General features: G+C 39.3%; 1 protein-coding gene across 1 annotated transcript; it reads left to right on the top strand.

The window, feature by feature from the left end:
* The first annotated feature begins 1,628 nt into the window (after nt 1-1,628).
* Nucleotides 1,629-17,369, top strand: scaf4b (SR-related CTD-associated factor 4b). Its single transcript, XM_079481764.1, has 19 exons — nt 1,629-1,832; nt 2,599-2,682; nt 2,974-3,018; nt 3,111-3,272; nt 3,360-3,489; nt 3,789-3,949; nt 4,188-4,277; nt 4,365-4,450; nt 4,541-4,604; nt 4,707-4,865; nt 4,943-5,010; nt 5,095-5,288; nt 5,406-5,506; nt 5,639-5,752; nt 6,060-6,216; nt 6,945-7,039; nt 15,668-15,812; nt 15,948-16,001; nt 16,085-17,369. The coding sequence occupies exons 1-19, from the start codon at nt 1,797-1,799 to the stop codon at nt 16,573-16,575; spliced, it is 2,436 nt and encodes an 811-aa protein (XP_079337890.1). The 5' UTR covers nt 1,629-1,796; the 3' UTR covers nt 16,576-17,369.
* Nucleotides 17,370-19,293: the final 1,924 nt, after the last annotated feature.

Raw genomic sequence — 19,293 nt, 5'->3', positions numbered from 1 at the left:
TTCCTTCAGTGTCAATCATTTCCCAGCATACATTGGTCCAACGGCAATGTCGTGTCCCTGGCCGACAACACGGTCATGCTGATTTGCATCATTTAACATTATAAAGGTTAGACCCTTTCTCACTGAGCATGCGGCACAACTCCTTGTCCGGGCCCTGGTGACCTCAAGGTTGGTTTTCCTCCAAGGGCTATCAAACCACTCCGGATCAGATTCAAGTCACTGATGCTTGCCTACAGGATCTGCACATTTGGTAACTTTAAAAATAGGGCGGAGCTTTCTTTTGAGGAGCTGTAATTCCTAAAGCCTTCAGCTGATCTGGATTGAGACAATATCCATTATAAAACTGTAACTCGAATACATTTGGATTCACAGCTAAAATAAAAAGTATTTATGGACCCAACTCTATGTGAATTTAAGACATGTAAACAGACATAATTGCTTGCTTTACACGATGTTACACAATGTGTGGGAATATATCAAACTTATTTATGCTTAAATTAAGCAGCAACATATCTTATAATAAACGTCCAGAAGATGACAAATTTGGACGTCCAGGGGCGAAAAGATGTGGAATTCACGGCCGGCTGACGTTATAGACGTATCCTTCGTGCAAATTTCATTTTGGATCCAAATGTTTGCTGGGTCATGACCATTATTTTCATTAGTTTATTATCAAGTACAAAGTGCTGTACAAGAGGACTGAATAAATCACCGTCCCTTCTTCATCCACAAAAGTCACATGATTCTCTGAAGGACCAGAGACCTCAGACACACTGACGACACAAAAACACACACAAACACTTAATATTTGATTGACGGACGGGTTAAAATGTTAAGACTTTATTTGACTCACTCTGCAGAAATCTGCCGTTTTCCTTGAGCCGCCATGTCGTATTATAAACACCTGAAAGAACCACAATAGTATGTGTTTGTTAAAACAAAATTAAATGCATTTTACATGTTAAAGATAAAAAGGGAACAAACATTGACAAAAAAAACTATTTTTTCATATTTTTGAAAGAACTTAAAAAATACCTCTTTTCAATTAAGTTGTCTGAGAACAAAAAGGGCCTAAAAACATTATCTGTTTGTAATTCTTTTCCTTTTTTCAGTGTCATGTAATTCTAATAATTTATCAATGTGTTTAAGTTACACGATTCCCCCTTTGGGATTTTTTGTTTATTCTTGTCTATTTTTGTTATTATTTGTATATTGTTTTAAGCAATAATAAAAAATACAAATCAAAAAACAGTTCCGGTCAGTCCCGAAGAGCCAATCGGCGAGCGCCGCACGAACACTTCAAAATAAAGGACCTGTCAAAAGACAAATAGACCTTTTATAAAATAAAAGAAAAACTGAATCGTTTATTATTGTTACGCAGGTTTGTTTGGAAAATGTAAAATAAGTTAATTTAAAAGAGATATATACATGGATGGATGTATACACGCATCCATTCATTTACCGAACCTTCATGGCGGGAGGGCTCGAGCCTATCCCAGCATTTTAGGCCCATGCGGTGAACACATTGAGATTGATGGAGCTGTACTTAAAAATATAAAAATATTTAAACACTGGTCTCTGTATATATTTTAATGTGAATAACGTTCACTCTCGCGCTGCAGTTCCCTTCCGGTCCAGTGTGTGGCGCTGCAGTTCGGCGCTCATCCCGTTTGGATTCTTAGTGGAGGTTGTGTACAGGGTCTATCTCATGCGGCCTAGTCGCAATAATTCATTTCTCACATGTTTATTCGGGTCCAGAAGAATAAATTCAGAGTTATAATACGTTTTTAAACACAATGGATATGGATGCGGTGAACGCCTTTAACGGGGAGGTGAGATATTCTCGCGTTATTTACCTGTTAGCATTAGCTAGCTAAGTCTTTCCAAAACAACACTCGTCTTGTGTGTATTCGCGATGTTAATGTTTAAATATCAGATGTATTGCTGCGATTGGAGCTTGTTAAGAAAACGGGAACCATAATATAGGGAACGAATTTAGCTGTCAGCTGTTATACATGTGAATAAAGTTTGTTTAGTGACCTTCCACCTGTTTGCGTTGTCAAGATGGATTACGATAGACTTTGACTCCTTAATAGTGGACAACACACGTGGACATCTGTCGTACAGAAAGTATATGTCAAAAATAAAGTATATATGTAATGTTTTAAGGATATTAGTCACTAATCTGCCTAGTTCAAAGGAATTGATTTAGAAATGCAATTACAGTGGCGCCACCTACTGATTCAGATACTTGACTTAACTTTATATATGATTTCATCAAGGGTTGTGCTAAATATTATAGTGTCATTCTTAATGTGTAATGTATAGGGCAAAACTGTGATCTGCTGTCATTTTTGTTGTGGATTTACGAGAAGACAATATTTTCTAGTGGGTGTGTTTGTGTTTTTTCTATACTACAGTGTATAGCATCAATCCGATGTTGTCGTAGCTGTGGGCTTGTCTCCTCACACACATTTCCTTTTAGAGTTGAACGTTGCGAAAGAGTTTTGGTTGTGATATATTTGGCTGGTGTTTATGATGTTATTTCTCAGGGTGCTCAATCTGTTCATATTTCGACTCTTTCCGTTATCTCTATAGATGTCGTCCATGATGGACATGGCACCCCCAATATCTCGAGCCAAAATGATGTCTGTAACTAAAGCAGGAATCAAAGCTATCAAGGTAAATTAGTATAGAAGATCTCATTGTGTTTTCGAGTAAATAATCTGAGAGTAATCTTAATCTGGGTAAAATGACCAACATATAACACGCTTACAATGGATATTAGGTTGGAGAAGTACTTATCCTAAAATGCAAAAAGATTAACATCCAAAAAAAATGTAACCCTTGTTGGATATGAAACGTTACTCAGTATTTTTGTTTGTTCAAGCATGTTAATCAGATCATCTTTGGAGTAACCGTATTGGAAAAACTGCCTCGATTTAGTTTTTATCATTTCATTTCCTCCATTAGCTTTATAAGCATGCTGTTCAAATTGTGGAGAAGTTCATCAAGAGGGTATGTAATAAACATTTACTATACTATTTTACTCCATTATGACGTTTCTTTACTGTTGTTATAGGTATAAAGTGCTTCATTTGTATTCTCAGTGTAAACCAGATCTGAAGGTCGCTGGTCTCTATGTGGTCGACTCGATCATCAGACAGTCTCGCCACCAGTTTGGCGCAGACAAAGATTTGTTTGGTCCAAGATTCTTGAAAAACTTTTCTGTGACGTTCCAGAACCTGTACGAGTGCCCTGTAGATGACAAGGTATTCATTTCTACACCCAGAATCAGACCTTTCTATGCATGTGTATATCTTTGATGGATGTTCATGAGGTGTTGTGTTGAATTGTAGGCCAAGATATTACGTGTGCTGAATCTGTGGCAAAAGAACGATGTGTTTGGAATGGACGTCATTCAGCCGCTGCTGGATATGGCCACAGCTCCAGTGCTTCCTGTCTTTGAGAATGGAACTACAGAGGGCGGTAAGGAAACACACTCATACTCAAATAAAAATGTTTGAATTTTGTTTTTATTTAAAAATGTTTAATTTTGATTGAATGGTTTTTTTTGTCTTGGAGCATTCTGGGATTTATTTGATGTTTTCTGATCACATTTCACATTCTCTCTGAGGCATTTGGAGTCAACTTTTATACTTTTCATTTGGTCATACAAGAATCAAGATGCTGGTGTCGTTTTTATTGGACAACATGTTCTTGTGATGTATGATTTGCTTTCAGAATGATCTGTGTTGTTTGACTTCACTCTTCGTGTATGTCTTTAGTCTCCCTCGCTACACCGATGTCAGTACCACAGCTGGCATCAGCTTCTGCCTCAGCAGTGACCCTGCCCACTCTACAGAACCCTGTGGCTCCACCCACTCTTCAGAACCCAGGTGCCCTGGCTGCAGTTGCCCAGTTGCTCCAGGGCACACAGGGTTTAGAGGTAACTGTCAATGTAAATCCATCTCTGTATTGGATAATATATGAAGAGTTTGGTTCCGAAATGATCTGAATTGGCTTAGCTGTTTTTTATCTAAGGCCACTTCTTAGACATTTAAGCTGTGAATAAGCTGTGTATTTTATTAAACATTTAAGCATTTAATGTAATGTACAATATAAGGAGCTAATGCAGTATTGTAGTAAACCGTATGTAATATAAGACATTTGTGTTGGAATTACAGCAGCTTCTTCAGAGTCTGCAGCAGAGCGGAGGGGCAGGGCTTTCACAGTCCACTGCCCCGCCCACCGAACAGAAGACATCACTAGCTAAGGTACCACAGATCGGGTTTGATGCTTCATGTCAAATCTCCTTAGATCATTGCGACGTCTTATAAATGTTGTGTTTGCTGTGTTTTCAGAGTTTGCTGGATCGGTTTGATTACGATGATGATCCAGATCCAGTGGAGGAAAACCTTGAACCCGCCCCTGCTGCTCCTCTTGCGTTGTAAGAGAAAACTTTCATTTCTGTGGACCTGTTACATGTTATTTTAACTTTCTAGCACTGATCGACATTCATGTCTTTTTTGTTATTCAGAAACCTTACACTTGAATTACAGCAAGCCCTGCAGGCCCACCTTCTAAGCCACCTAGCTAACCAGGTATTTGAGCAACTCCATTTGCCTGTTGCGCATTTATCGTGTCTGCAGGATGTGAAAGCCAAAAACTCTTGAAAGCATAACTGTGGCGTTAATCGTTTCCAGTCGCAGGTGCAGTCGCAGGTGGCATCTCAGAGCTTCCCAGCGATGGTGCCAAACCAAATACCAGACAACACAGTACACACACTGGATGAGAGCAGCGTACTGCCCAATTTCCAGCTGCCACATGTGCAAAGCCGCTTACAGACAACACCTTTACCTGAGGTTAGCATCTATGACTGCAGACGGTTACAGGAACCGCATCTTTAAATTGAAAACTTGAAATAGTCCTGTCGTTTCAGGAGTCTGCTGTGAAGATGGATCACTCAGCGGATGATCGAGACAGAAGACACAGAAGATCACGATCAAGGTAGGTCTTTAGGGTCAATATGAGCGTTGGGGTTCTTCATGATAGGTGTTCTGATGGGGTTAATCGACCTGCTGCTCGCTCCAGGACTCCACAAAGAAGTTCAACGTCTCGGTCACGAAGATCGCGGTCTGGTTCGCGCTCCCGTCGGTCGAGGTATCATGGCACACTATCCCGATCCAGAGAGCGGCAAGCACGTTCAGAGGAAAGGAGAGAGAGAGAAAAGGAGAGAGAGCGTAGACAGAAAGGACTTCCGTCTATTAGGAAGGAACATCTCAGCGGTGAGCACACGCTCCCTCTGAGGCATTTGCTAGTGTTTTATTTTCCTCAACACATTTATGGGTCCATGACACATTGAAGTGTTTCTGATTTTCTTGCTACTGTTTTTTTATTGTCAGTCTGCACCACTACATTATGGATCGGCCAGCTAGACAAAAAGACTCAAAAACAGGATATCATGAGTCTGATGGAGGAATTCGGACAGGTTGATTCTATCAATGTACGTATCAATGTGTGATGTACATTTTTCCATTTAGTTCTGGATGTTTGCTCAGCATGTATGAGGTGTTTGGCTTTGGCACACTTTGTTGTTGTCCATCAGTTACATTTTGTACTTACGGATGTTTTGTAGATGATTCCTCCTAGGGGTTGTGCTTACATTGTCATGGTGCACAGACAGGACGCGCACACAGCCCTGAACAAACTCAACAGAGGCACTGTTAAAGTCAACCAGAAATCTATTAAGGTAACCTTTTTTTACTGTCAGCAATGTTCTGTATTGGAGAATTTTGACCATTGATATGCATTCTAGTCGTGACTTTCCCTTCTGCAAACAGCAGCTGTGCAATTCTGCCCTACAAAGGCAACATGATTTTTCACACTCTGGGAAATGTTTTATTTTTCTCAACCTAAGCATAGTTGAGCTAAACCCATATGTCACAAGACAGGTTATAGTCTTAAGAAGCAAGATTTTTGTTACAAGTCCAAGCGGTAACATTGTAGGATTGAATCTTTGCATGCGTGCCATTGTTTGACTTGTTGTTCTTGATCAGATTGCATGGGCGTTGAATAAGGGCGTTAAAGCAGAGTTTAAGAAGTTTTGGGATGTGGAGCGGGGTGTCACGTATATCCCCTGGAACAAAGTGAAACCTGCCGATATTCAGAGTTATCGAGGAGGTGGCATGTTGGACGTTGAAACACTCAAACCAGGTGAGTGCAACGCATTTACTGTAAATCTGAAACTTTTGATGCTGCTGACATTGTGTTTGTGATTTAAGTTTTGTATAATGTGCTGAACATTGCTGCAGTTGCATAAATTAAATGTTATGAACATGTTTTTTTATATTATCTGGCTGGCTACAAAGAAGTGTCTTGGAATTGTTTGAGAACATTTTTATAAAATAAGCAGAAATGTTTTGCATTGTATTGTTTTCTGGCAAGTGTGTTTATGACATATGCTTGTTATGGTGAATTAAAAACCTGAAACATATTCACAACACTTTTTTATAAAGAATAAAAAAAGATGTACAAAAACAAGACCATTCTGTAATGGGTCAGTGAAAATGGTGGGGAGGAAAAATCATAACAACTGGACAAACAGAAAATCATTTTAACATTGAATCTCGCTACAGTTTGTAATGATTAACTGCAGTTAAATGTGTTGTAGACTTTATAAGAAGTGTTGTAGACTTTATTTAGTCTTAGGAACTACAGTGGTGAAGAACTTTGTTTTTTTAGTTTGATTCATAGGACAAAAAGAGGAAAATATAAAATTCTGAAAAAAAATGACTGATAAAATGTAGTTTTACTGTAATATCATCTTGAAGTGTTTTGGCAATGATTGTTGTGTTGTGAAAGTCTGATGTTTTTCACAGCCCTAACTGATTATTTTGACTAATAATCACAAATCCCTGTTTTAATTGATCTTCCATCCTTAGAGTGGAACAATTCTGTGGCCAATCCAGCAGTGCCAGTCTCAGGAGGACCTGAAGGAGGACAGGGAAATGGAGCTTCACTCCTAACGGTATCACAGGTAACACACGAGGGGTTTTCTCCAGAACTCCTCAGGGCTGTTCAATGTCTCGTTCAACTTCTCTGTTTCTATTTCGTTTTGTCTTTGACATGTGGGAGGCAAACTGTGTTTCTGTCTTTTGCATTGAGCGTTTAATGGCAAATGAAGAAGCACAGAGTATAAAATAAAACAAAAGTAGTGTCATGGCTGTCTAGTTTTCTTTGTTTCGGTAGAGTCATTCTCAATGACAGTTTGTGTCTCGCTGTTCTGCGATAGGACAGATTTTTTAGTAAATATGTGCATTGTGTCAGTTTATGATGGGTAAACTTTCGCCCAGATTTTGCTTGTTTCAAATGAATCATGTTCCTCTTTAAGATCAAAATATTTTTTTGATGCTTATAAGCTTATGTTAATTATGACTTTCTTGTATTAACATGTCCAGCCATTGGCCATCTTTTTCCCTAGGTCTTGAGATCAATAGAAAAATATCAATTTTAAGCAGTTTATTTAGCGTGATGTAAATATCACAGAACAATATCGTTGTCAAATGAATCATCACCTCTTGGTGTAAGGTGTTTGTTTCTCTTCCGTGTTTGAAGAATGCCTTATTTCATTTGAGGCCATTCTTGGTATTCTCAGTAAAATATATTTATGTGTAATTACATGCATTTCATTTTAGACATAATTGTTAGTCTTCTAACTCAGGGGATTTCAAACTGCGGTCTGGGGACCGCCGAGGGCCTTCAGAAGGGGTCCTCAGAAAATCTTTTAAAAACAAAAACACAGCAAAAGTTGTATGATTGTACCGAAGATTACTATGGTTTCATTTCATGTTCAACATTTAAAATGCTTCATACAAAAAATGTATACACATTTTTAGAAAGGGGGTCCGTCGAAGAAGGTACATCATATTTGGGCGTCCTTGGCATGATTATGTTTGAAAACCCCTGTTCTTACTGACAGCTAATATATAGTCATCCTGGCACAATTAGCTTAAAATAATCTGTTTGCAGTTATAAGTTCTGTTTCAAATTGAACCCCCTCAAAGTTGCGAGGTAGACAGTAACCGAATAATGACAACTTGTGCATTTGATGGTTATAAGTTAATATAAAGATTTATAAAGTCTAACAACACAGCTCTGGTTTGCTCAGGGAGCTTAAGGCTCAGCCCAGTATTCAAATGTTGTTATAGAAGAAGCATTGGCGACATTTTTCTGCTGATCTCTGGGTGTAATAATAACTCTTAAACAGGTACTTCACAAACATGGGCTATATAACGCACTACTAAACACAACCACCAGAGGTTTAGCAGAAACTTTAAAGAGTAATCTCAGTTTTCGTGCATCTCAAAGGTTGAAGGTGGATGACCAATTTTAATGTTGCAGTCACTCCTGGAGAACATTGGGAAAACAGGAAATGAACAGGTGGGTTCAGGAAGCGCCAGGAAAATCAAGCATAGGTTGTTGTCTCCATCGGATAAAATTTGTGCGTTGAGTAGTATTCGTCTGCACCGCGCAGTCATTGTGAGGAAACCTTTAAAGCATTAGTTCAAGGTTCTTTATTCCTTTTCATACATCAAAAATGTTTGTACTTGCTCTTGGTAGTGAAGTTTCAATACATTTTGATGTATTTAATAACTGACAGAAATTATTAAATGAATTGCAAACAACATTTATGAAGCTCTTCTGTAGAGATGCAAGCTTAACTACTCAACTGCTTTCTTCAGAGACGTGTAAGGATAAAAGAACCAGATAATATTTCTAAGAGCTACACGATGCGTGCGTGTTAGCTTAATCAATATTACTTGTCCTCATAATATAGGAAAACCTGTTGTTTCCTACATAGAAAACTATCAAGTCCTCAACGATAAGTGTGCCAGTGTGTGTGTTCATGAAAGCAGTTAGACACACTAGGCCGCCGCCGATTATGTATTGTCATCTCTCTGTACATTGTCACAAGCTCCTCTATCCGGTGTTAGTTAATGTATCATGAAATCACATTTTCAAAAACCATCGTTTGCATAAATTTGTTTCAGTCGAAGTCATGTATATATTAACTTCAAAAGTGTGGCGAAAATATCTGGGTTGTTAATTTATGAGCAACTCTGAGCGATTCATTGAGTGAGTTGTGTGAGGTGCACAGTGATGCACATCAACAAGCCGATAAAATATTGGCACATAATGGAAAATATAGTCTTTTCCCTAAGTTGACATATTTTTCATGTTGACTTTGTCAAAGAGAGAGTTTAAAAGTGCAATAACTAATGTACTAAGATAGTTTTCATAAGGTTCTGCCCTTTTAATCTGCTGCTGCTGAAAGATCAAAATCATCCTTTTTCTCCAATGGACTGTTGAAGGTGAGTGTTTGATGTTCTGGGTCTGCAGACACTTCAGTACAAGATCTAGAGCGTGAACATCATTGATGACATTCAGAGACCTAGACTTGGGCAAAGCTAAGTACCAGTGTGAATTTTCACGTTTCAGTCGTTTTCGTGAAATTTTGCCTTAATTTTTCAAGCCATCAAAGCAAAACACATGTTGCGGAGTGTCAATTTATGGTTTAATTGATCGGTCCGTTGGATCTTCTCAGAGACGTGTCTAAAACGCAAAGTGCAGCTCCTTGTTGTCGAAATAATTGGTGACAAAGTTCAAGCGGATCAAGCGGTTGGGATGGTGAACCACCTCCTGGTCGACCTTGCGTTGCTGTGGATTGAGTCTTTTGAATATCCCCAAATGGTGATCGTACCTGTTGGAAATGCAGTGAGAATCTGCTGGGATCATTTTGGTCGGGCAGCTGAAAAATTCTACTCTCTTCGAGGGAACCAGAGATTTGGTAAGATGACATTTTCGTTTTTGACTTTCTACCCTAACCGTGAAGTTTAGACTTAAAAGTAACGGCACTCTAGCGTCCTAAAGTAAAATTTTAAAGGGGTAGTTTTATGTTTTGACTTCTTCAATTTCATGCTGAGCATAATAAAGCTCTGCAAAGATCAGATCATTTCAAAGAGAGTTATTTTCTTTATCTATTCAAGAACGACAATGTGCTTTTGTACAGTCACACTTTGTTCGGGTTTCCAAAAACAAACACTGGTTGCTGCAATAACATTGTTAAATGTGAAGAATAAAACGTAAGCATGAAAAACTATCACTACACCTCAAAGACTTTGTAAAAGATAATAATTGGACCTGTTTAGTATGGAATAATTTGGACTAAAGAAGGCAAATGAAAAATATCAGACTGTATCTACATAAGCATATGAAAACCACGACGTGTTGCAAATACAGGCTGTTTGGAATACAAATTCCAGCACTAAGTCTTTAAAATCCCCCGCTAAGGTCACATTTACTTAATTTATGTTTCCAACCCATAATTAAAGCCATACATTTGTCCCTGTTCGTAGAACTGCAGCATCTTTTTAATGCCTTCTTAACACCGTACTTTGTGTTAGGAATGCTCATATAAGCATCATGTGAAACGGTGTACAGTATGCACAAATATCTCAAACATAAGCACTGCTACTCTGTTTAATGGTTTATTTAGTGAGTTACGTTTCTTTCTTCTAAATGAATGTTGGTTGACATGTTTGAACACATTTTGAATTAGAAAACAATCACGAAACGGTATACAAAGAACCTAATGTTGAATTTATTACTGTTCATAATTGGAAAAAGTTATCAGTAATGTTTACGGAGAGGTTTTGTTTGTTAATATTAGAAAATGGATTAACTAACATAAACAATGAGGAATTTAGTTTTACAGCATTTATTAGTCTTTGTTAATGACGTAGTTATTCGTGTTAGTTTGTGGTGCTGAAATGAACTCGAAATGCTTTTAAATTGTTAACTGTTTGTTCATGTTCAGTGCATTAGTTAAAATACCATCGTGTTGTGAAGTGTCACCTAACTAAATAATATAGTATTGTTAAACATTCGGCTGGCAATGTACGTAGCAACTTGTGCATCATGCAGTTATTCTCAGACGCTTTGGTGGATTTCTCCAGTTATCCGTAACATTATTTGCTGTTGTTGGACAGCAAAAAAAGTATATGATATTTAGACCCTGGCTCCTTATAATGTGAATAACAAACTGGCGAATAGCTCATTTGGACTAATGCAATTGTTGTAATTGCCTGTTTAAGCCAGTCTTTAGTTAGTAAGATCACAGCATCCAGCTTGTTTTTTAGGGGTCTTACAAAAATGGTATTCTTATATATTTCCATCAATTTAATTTAAGTACAATGTGAGTTCACCATAGTCTAGCAAGCACTAAAATCTTCAGGCTAATAAAATGAATTTCAGTCATATTTACCTGATTTGTGTTTGCATTTGTTGTACCCTCTGCTATTTCAATTATTATTGATAGATCAGATTTTATTACTTTCTCAAAACTTTCCCTGCAGTTTTTGGAGTATAGGTGCCACCCCTGGCACAGATACACAATCACGAAGCGCACACATCATATATTAGGTTTATTCTTATACTAAACTGTAAACAATGTTGTGTGCATTTCAAATGAAATAAATATAGCTATTTATATTCATGTATCACTAATTCCATATGCTCAATATGTTTTCCAATTCAAAGGAAAATCTTAGTATGTAGTAAGTGTGGGGAGCCTCAGGCCTAGGGCCCCCAAAATGGTAAACAACCCCCTGGGTCCCCTGTTAATGTTCACAAAGACGACAGTCGAAATGCAAAACAAAAAGCTGTCAGTGTTTCCCCTTCTACGCTATGGCTATAGTGAAAGTGAATGGAGTTTGAATTGGTTTTATCAGTGCAAAGTTACACATTACTGTTTTGGAGAGAATGGGATTCCCATGCACGCTTTTGCTGCTGGTCTGTCATCAAGTTACAGCACGTTACTGTGATACAGTACAGAAAAGAATAAACCAATACAAAATGAGAATGATAAGCATAGAAAGTTCAGTACATGCATGGCTTTATGGAGATTTAGTGCAGTCTTTCCCCATTTATTTGTAAAAGATTCAGTCTTTAGATGCATTTATAAGAATTCAAATCATTGATATCAATTAATATGTTATTTTGTATAATTAATATATTGTTGTTTAAAGGCGTAGTTCACCCAAATAAAATATTGATGTCATCATTTAGTCAATCTCGTGTCGCTCAACATCTGGATATATTTGGAGAAACGTCTCTGTGGTTTTATGTTCATACAAGTGAATGTTTTGTGTCCTGCAGCAGGAAAAAAGTCAACCATGTTGGGAGTGACATGAGGGGGAATAAATGAAAGAATTTCATTTTGGGGTAAACTATTGCGTTAGAAAGCACATTTTACTAATGGATCCTCAGGACTTGCATTGCAAGTATCTTCTGTTATAGACAATCTGTACTAAAGAATGAAACATTACTTTAATATTTGTATATAAAGCCTGTTGTAATAATTAGGCTGTTTGCCACTGTTATTTAGGGCGCTTTTAACAATCCAGCACTTAATAGAATAGTTATACGGCTCAAATGTCTCAGGAGAAAGGACGATCTGGCCGTTTCTGAATGGCCATTGTAGTTCCTGATCCTCTCAGGTCAAAGCTGCGGCCGAATCGTTTGGCTGGAGCGGCTTTTCCCGGACACACTTTAAGCCGAGCGTAGGAAATACACAGTCAGTGGGAATCCTATTTGATCAAGATATGTGTTAAGTCTCTGCATATGATCCTATAGTGAATTGTTTATCACAAACCTGCATTCTCTTTGTGAGTTTAACAGGAATGAAATCAAGCACGAGTAACGTGATAGAAATGCCATCTCTTTCCCTCTCTCTTTTTAAATGCAAATTAGAGTTACCCATAAGCACATTACATTTTGTTAACATTACATTACATAATGCCCATTATCTCTAGCCTAGCTGTTTAATCCTTGTTAACCTGATGGTGTAAGATCTCCGCTACTCAGAGAAACTGGGCGGTCAGTGACATCATAAACCTGCTTCGGGGTCTCTGCACATGCAACACGTGTCCTTTAAGTGCTACGGAAAAAGAGACGACCGACACACTTAGATTTGCTTTTCCTCACTTGACAGAAACTGACGTTTCATCAGAAATAAATGATTTTAATCTGCATCTGGCTGTTTGCTGCGGGATCACATCGGTACAACCACTGAACCCATATACAAGCTCCAAAGATACCAATGTCATATATTCACTGGTGACAACTGCAACAACTGCCTCCTGAAGTTGTGAAACACTTATTCAGTTTTATTTACTCGTCTGTACGGGGCGCATCCATTTGTTTTCTAAAACCTGTTCAGACACGCAGATGCTGGGAATGAATAAATACTAAATGGAGTTTTTGAATCTACATGTTTGAATTAAAACATGTTTGAATGTCATAACACGGATAAAATACTGAATACAAATTGCAACACAAGACACATTTCAGGCAAAACATTATGGGCAATCGGATTATGTCTTATTGGATGTCTTACGAAAAGACATTAAGGAATTTAAGGTTTTGTTAACTGTCCAAATACTTCTTCAGCCTATTGCATTATCGTGAGAAACATTTTTAATAGACACATGTGATCAATAAGAATTCACATCTTGCATAAATTGCAAAAGGAAATCACACCTTTCTTCTTCATTGTATCTATTTAAGGTTGTATCTATGTAATTCTGTATACACGTGATTCCTGAGTGTATTCGACTAAACTCAAAAGTACTTGGTTTTCTGACCAGCACATCCAGAGGCTGTTTTTGGCAACTGGCCCCGGTCATAATGAACATCTGCCACTAGATGGCGTCATTCTACACCATCGTTTTTACATGTGTGAGTATCGGGGTCTTGGCTCATGTGCCTGGGTCCAACCTTTGTGTGTAATATGATAATATAATGCCCTCTTACCCTCCCTCAAATTGTCCCCAGTGCATGAAAAGTATCCTAAGATCATTTTTAATCCTTGAAAATACATTGCTATGATAATAACCACAATGATTATGTTTTTAGTTATTTCTTATATTCTTTACACATGCTTTCTTGCATTTGAAGCATCTATTAGAATCAACAGCTTCTTGTGACTCCCGCAGGAACTCGATTCAGAGAGCTCAAACGTACAAATAAAATGATGTCTTTAGTTAAGTCCTAAAATGTTAATTTTCTATAATATTAGGTAGGTAAGGTGTGAGTAAAAAAAGCAAATAACAGGTATTCATTAATAATCGTACATTAAAACATTTTCGGGGTCAATTTAACCCCAGAGAATAAACCCTTGCAACATTACACAAAACAGGAGGATTAAATCTTTTATTGCATCTGAACTGAAATCTAAACGGCGCATTCTGCCGCTCAAAAACACAAACACACGTTTGATTTGATCTCTGTTACCACCCCATGTGTTATAATAAAGGGGTGTAACATTAATCTGTAGCCTACGTTTGAAAGGCTGGGTGCGGTTCAAGACATGTCGGGTTTATGTACAATAAGTGTTTCATTTGCAATAGATTTTACAGCTTTAGTGCCCCACAAACATCTAATCGTATGTTTTGCGCATTTGTAAGTAAATGCTGCAAGCACACTTAATATGTCAACTTTATTCAATACTTTTTCACGTATCTCACAGGACGTATTGACACAACTTGTCATACGTGAATCGCATCAAACTAGCTTTCATGCGTAAGTAAACTACAATGTGATTTATGTTGACACGTTGGGTCTTTGATTAAAACATAGACACTGTATTACTTTAAAATAGCTGCTATTGTTTTTCATTCCTGGAAAATGAGTTTTTCTGCTTAAACGTTTGGTTCTCCCTTTGTGCCTCTCATGTCACAGACCATATTCTAGCCAAAATGACAATTTTAGTGGGTTTCTTACAAAGTTACATGATTTATCCTGAAGTTTTGAAGTTTTCCAGGTCAGTAGCATCACTGCTTGGATACTAAGTCTACGTCGATATTCATTCATGCATTTGTCACATTCATTTTTCCAAAATGGATTATTATAGGCAGTACAATGGCATATTAGCAACTGGGTATCTACACACAGTATTATAGTGTAATAATCTGAATGTATTTCTTTTGGAGAGAGAGGGATTCTGTTTGGAAAGTCTACCCATATTCACTCATTTGTTTGATACACACCGGCCTGTTTTTGCGATATCGGTAAATTAACCAAATGAATTTGACCATGCGCTAGCAACGCCAAGGTCATGGGTTCGATCCCAGGGGATTGCACATACTCAAGATACAATGTGTAGTACAACGCAATGTAAATCGCTTCGGATAAAAGCGTCTGCCCAATGCGTAAATGTAAATCTAGATCTTTGCTGACTACCCGAGTGCTTCTCGGCAACTATCAACAGCATTAAGGAGCAGGTTTTATGCAGAACGTTAAATATCCAGAGCAAATGAAATAAAGGTTAATGCTTTAAAATAAAGTGTCTTCAGCTTATCTGCAACCTCGGTTTGAAGTCTGTTTGTATTCATTTTAAGGTGCAATTGAAATGTTTTTATCTAAATATGTGCTAAATTTGCTATATTTGTGTATAAGTGATTTTTTTCTGATAAAGTAGAAGCAGAAATGCACTTTGCTTCCCCTGCTATAATGATAACAATCTTTCAAGCCTTTCATGTCTTTGTTCATCTTGAAAATGTTTAGTTTAGTAACATCATTGCTCCCATTTCTCTCTGTATCGTAGAGTCCCTCAGTTCAGCATGTTCCCTCTGGGAACATCCCACCGGGACTTCCTCCTAACTTGAGTTTACCTCCTCCTGCCATGATCACAGGAGCTTCTCTTCTAGCGTTCCCACCTCCAGGATTCAACCCTGCAAAGATGCCTGCAGGTACAATAGACCTCTCCTCCTCGTGTAGTTTTGCTAGGTTTACTATTATTCCTGTTGTTAGGGTCAGGACCGGTCAGGCTTGAACCGTACGCTGATGTTTTATTACAAATGTGTTTGATTTGTTTACAAACACAGGTTTCCCTCCTGGGGGCCGCATGAACCCCGCCGGTCCCCCTTCCACCATCACAGGTAAAGCTGGTCAGCTTAGATATGTTTGATGCCATTTAAACTCTTTTGTATCTAACATTGTTTTGTCTTTTCCCCAACATCAGAAAACCCAATGGAATACCCTTCACAAAACACACTCGAGGGCCCTATAGCTCACACGGACCTGACGGGAGGTCCACCGCTGAGTCCTACCAAGAGCCTTCTGGGCCACGGACCCCTACTGCCACATCCCCTAGTGGGACCCCGCCCACCATTCATGCCCCCCTTCCCCAATGACATGCCCCGTCCCAACATGTTGCCTCCAAACGTGCCCCCTCAGATGATGCCTCCCCGAGGCCCCAACCCCATGTATGGGAGATTCCGGATGCCCACGGTGACCCCTCCAGTAAATGATTTCCCCCCTCCCCGAGAAGGATTCCCTCCTCGCGGGCCGCCCAGGGGACCTAGACCAGAAGATCGGTGGGACGAGGAACCAAACTGGAATCACCGGAGAGATCATGGACCAGAAAGGGAGCCGGAGAGGTTTGAGCCGCCGTTCCATCGGGGAGGGTGGAGCAGGGGTGGCCATCGTGGTCGTGGACGCTTTGGGAACTGAATTTGCGTCTTTTAATTTGGTCCGTCGGATGCACATAGAACCAGAAGGATACAGGACACGCTGTCTCCTGTGGAGAACGAGAGCCGTACACGCGAAAGAACCGGACGTTCACATCTGAGTTCATCTGAATACATGTGATGGTGCTTTCTACAGGTTGAATGCTTTTTGGAAAAAGAACGACTGGTCAGACAGCGGTCACATTTCCACAACTAAATATATTGATTCTGATTTAATTCTTCCTTTTTCTGTGTGAAAGTGAAGGGGCGTGACATTTCACATCATCAACTCTAATGTGCAAAGAGGGAGGGTTTCACATGCTAAATGTAAATAGTCCAGTTTGCACACCGTAAGACTTTTACACCTGTAAGAAATCCCTTCTGGAAATTGCTTGTTTCTGTTGTGTATATTTAGAGGGATTGTTTGACACTTCTGTATCCTTTCAAAGATGTAAAATGATGAAAAAAACCCATTTCCGTTGACCTGTGAGATACATGCATCATTCTGCAATCGAGTTTCTTAGGGCGTTTAATTTTACCAGACTATTTTTTTACCAATCGCATTCTCGTTTTCATCTGTGTTAATGGTTTATATTTACAAGCTACAATAAAAAGAGTAAACGTGGACACACAAGTGGATTTTTCTAAGGTGACTTGATGTGTTCTGCATGCCGTCTTGTCCCAACAGAGGTCGCCTTAAGATTGATCTTAAACGAAAACGTCTTCGACACGTTATAATGTTAGATAACGCTTTTAATGTCATGTATTATTTAATTGAATATACGTGATGCACGGCTATTTGTGTGTATCTGTGTTTTTGATTTCCATTTTTATTTTGGTTCTTTTTATACAGTATTAGGGTAGAAGTTCAGACATATTTTCATTGCAAATATATCTTTACAGAACTTGAATCTTTTTATTTGTTTTTTCGAGTAAGACACTACCATGCATCTCTCTCAGTCCTGTGAACAAGATGTCCAGAAAATGTGCATTATTAAGAATCTAAAAGATAAGAATAATAGTGATTATTAGCCTACATTGTTATGATTAATGATTAAACATCATTAGCAATAGAAATAATAAGATGTCTCAAACATGCACTTGATCTTGTGCTTCACCAATCAGAACCATTCCAACAAGTGCGTGCTGGGATCTGCTTTCGCGTCTCCATGGGTACCGCGCTCGCTCGCTCCCGCTTCCTTCATCCGCGAGGGCGCGCTGAGCGTCGCGTCTGAACGCGGACCCGTGATGTTCCACGCCACCTTCATTCAATCCACGCGGACACGAGACCGTGCGCAATCATGACAGGTGAGTGCGCGTAACGCGCGACGCGTTTGTTTTGTGTTCGGCGTTAAAGGTAAAACGATAAGAGCCGATGCGCGTGACTGCGGCATCACGGGAGACACGTGCCGGACGCCAAATGTTCATTGAGTCGTAATTGCGTTTGTTTATTTGTGCGCACAGACATGAACTGCGCGCGCCACATGTGGCTTTTGCGCTTTTACGCGCTCTGTTAATGTCACAGGTCTTCTCGTATTGAAGCTATTCGTCGTGTTTTATTCTGAGCCGCTTCAGCATCACCCGGGCTAGACATCCATCAGGCGTTTTGCATGCGTTACGAATGTCACCGCAGGATGTTCACTCAATGCCAAGGGCATCTGACCCCGTCCATACATCCCATCCACCCGCACTGCTCTCACGCGGGCAGATCCATCACTGCTCGGTCATTTCAGGGTTTTCTTTAGAGTAAATGTGCAGCGATCGGCTTCTCTCGGTGTGTGTGATTGTCTGACCCCTGCTGTCGGGCATCTGGTGCAGTGATGCTGCGAGTGTGTGCCACATGGAGACCCGCGCCTCATCACTCATCATTAAAAATGCATTTCGGCTCGCATTTGCATAAAGTGATCAAACGGAGAAGATCATTTGAGATGGCACGTGTAAGGTTTGTTCAAAACTTGACTGCTGGGTATGGGAATGCGACTTTCATTGTAGCTCCCACCGTTGGCAGTGGACCGAGGATGGTTAGTTTGGTCATTTCGAGATTTTGGCACAAAAAAAGCAACATGTGGCTTATGGGATCAAATGGATTACATCTTTGTCATGTAAGGCAATATTTGTATGTACTCGTTTCATTTAACATCTGTCTGTTTACAGTCATTTTGTAAAATCATTATTTTCTGTCTTCATTTATGCCAATAATTGCTATTGTCTATTGGGCATCTGTTTCAACTTTAAAATGTATGATTTGTTTTTCCAAGCATCGAGCCGGTTGATCGCTTAAATTCAGAGAATGGAAAACACGGCAGAAAATAAATAGAAATAATCTTGACCAACATATATGAAAACCTCAGAGCTGTCAGCAGGTGTACGAGCGAGGTTAGATGACAACACATAGAGTCTAGTTAAATACCGTTCAATTGTGGACTGATGTCTCCAGGGTAAAGAGATCACCACCAGATCTGTCTCTCTCTCTCTCTGTCTCTCTCTCTCTCTCTCTGTCTCTCCCTGTCTCTCTGTGTCTGTCTGTTTCTCTCTCTCTCTCTGTCTCTCTGTGTCTGTCTGTTTCTCTCTCTCTCTGTCTGTCTGTCTGTCTGTCTCTCTCTCTGTCTCTCTCTCTCTGTCTCTCCCTGTCTCTCTGTGTCTGTCTGTTTCTCTCTCTCTCTCTGTCTCTCTGTGTCTGTCTGTCTCTCTCTCTGTCTCTCTCTCTCTGTCTCTCCCTGTC

Source organism: Barbatula barbatula (assembly GCF_947034865.1).
Source record: "Barbatula barbatula genome assembly, chromosome: 19".
Taxonomy (NCBI): Eukaryota; Metazoa; Chordata; class Actinopteri; order Cypriniformes; family Nemacheilidae; genus Barbatula; species Barbatula barbatula.
The sequence above is the reverse complement of the archived record's forward strand: the minus strand, read 5'-3'. Positions and strand labels throughout refer to the sequence as shown.

Bases quoted from the DNA above. Each gene is read 5' to 3' on its own strand.
- scaf4b (XM_079481764.1), top strand. From the start codon at position 1,797: ATGGATATGGATGCGGTGAACGCCTTTAACGGGGAG. The intron at 4,278-4,364 runs GTACCACAGATC...CTGTGTTTTCAG, and splicing joins AGAAGACATCACTAGCTAAG to AGTTTGCTGGATCGGTTTGA. The intron at 4,866-4,942 runs GTTAGCATCTAT...CTGTCGTTTCAG, and splicing joins AGACAACACCTTTACCTGAG to GAGTCTGCTGTGAAGATGGA.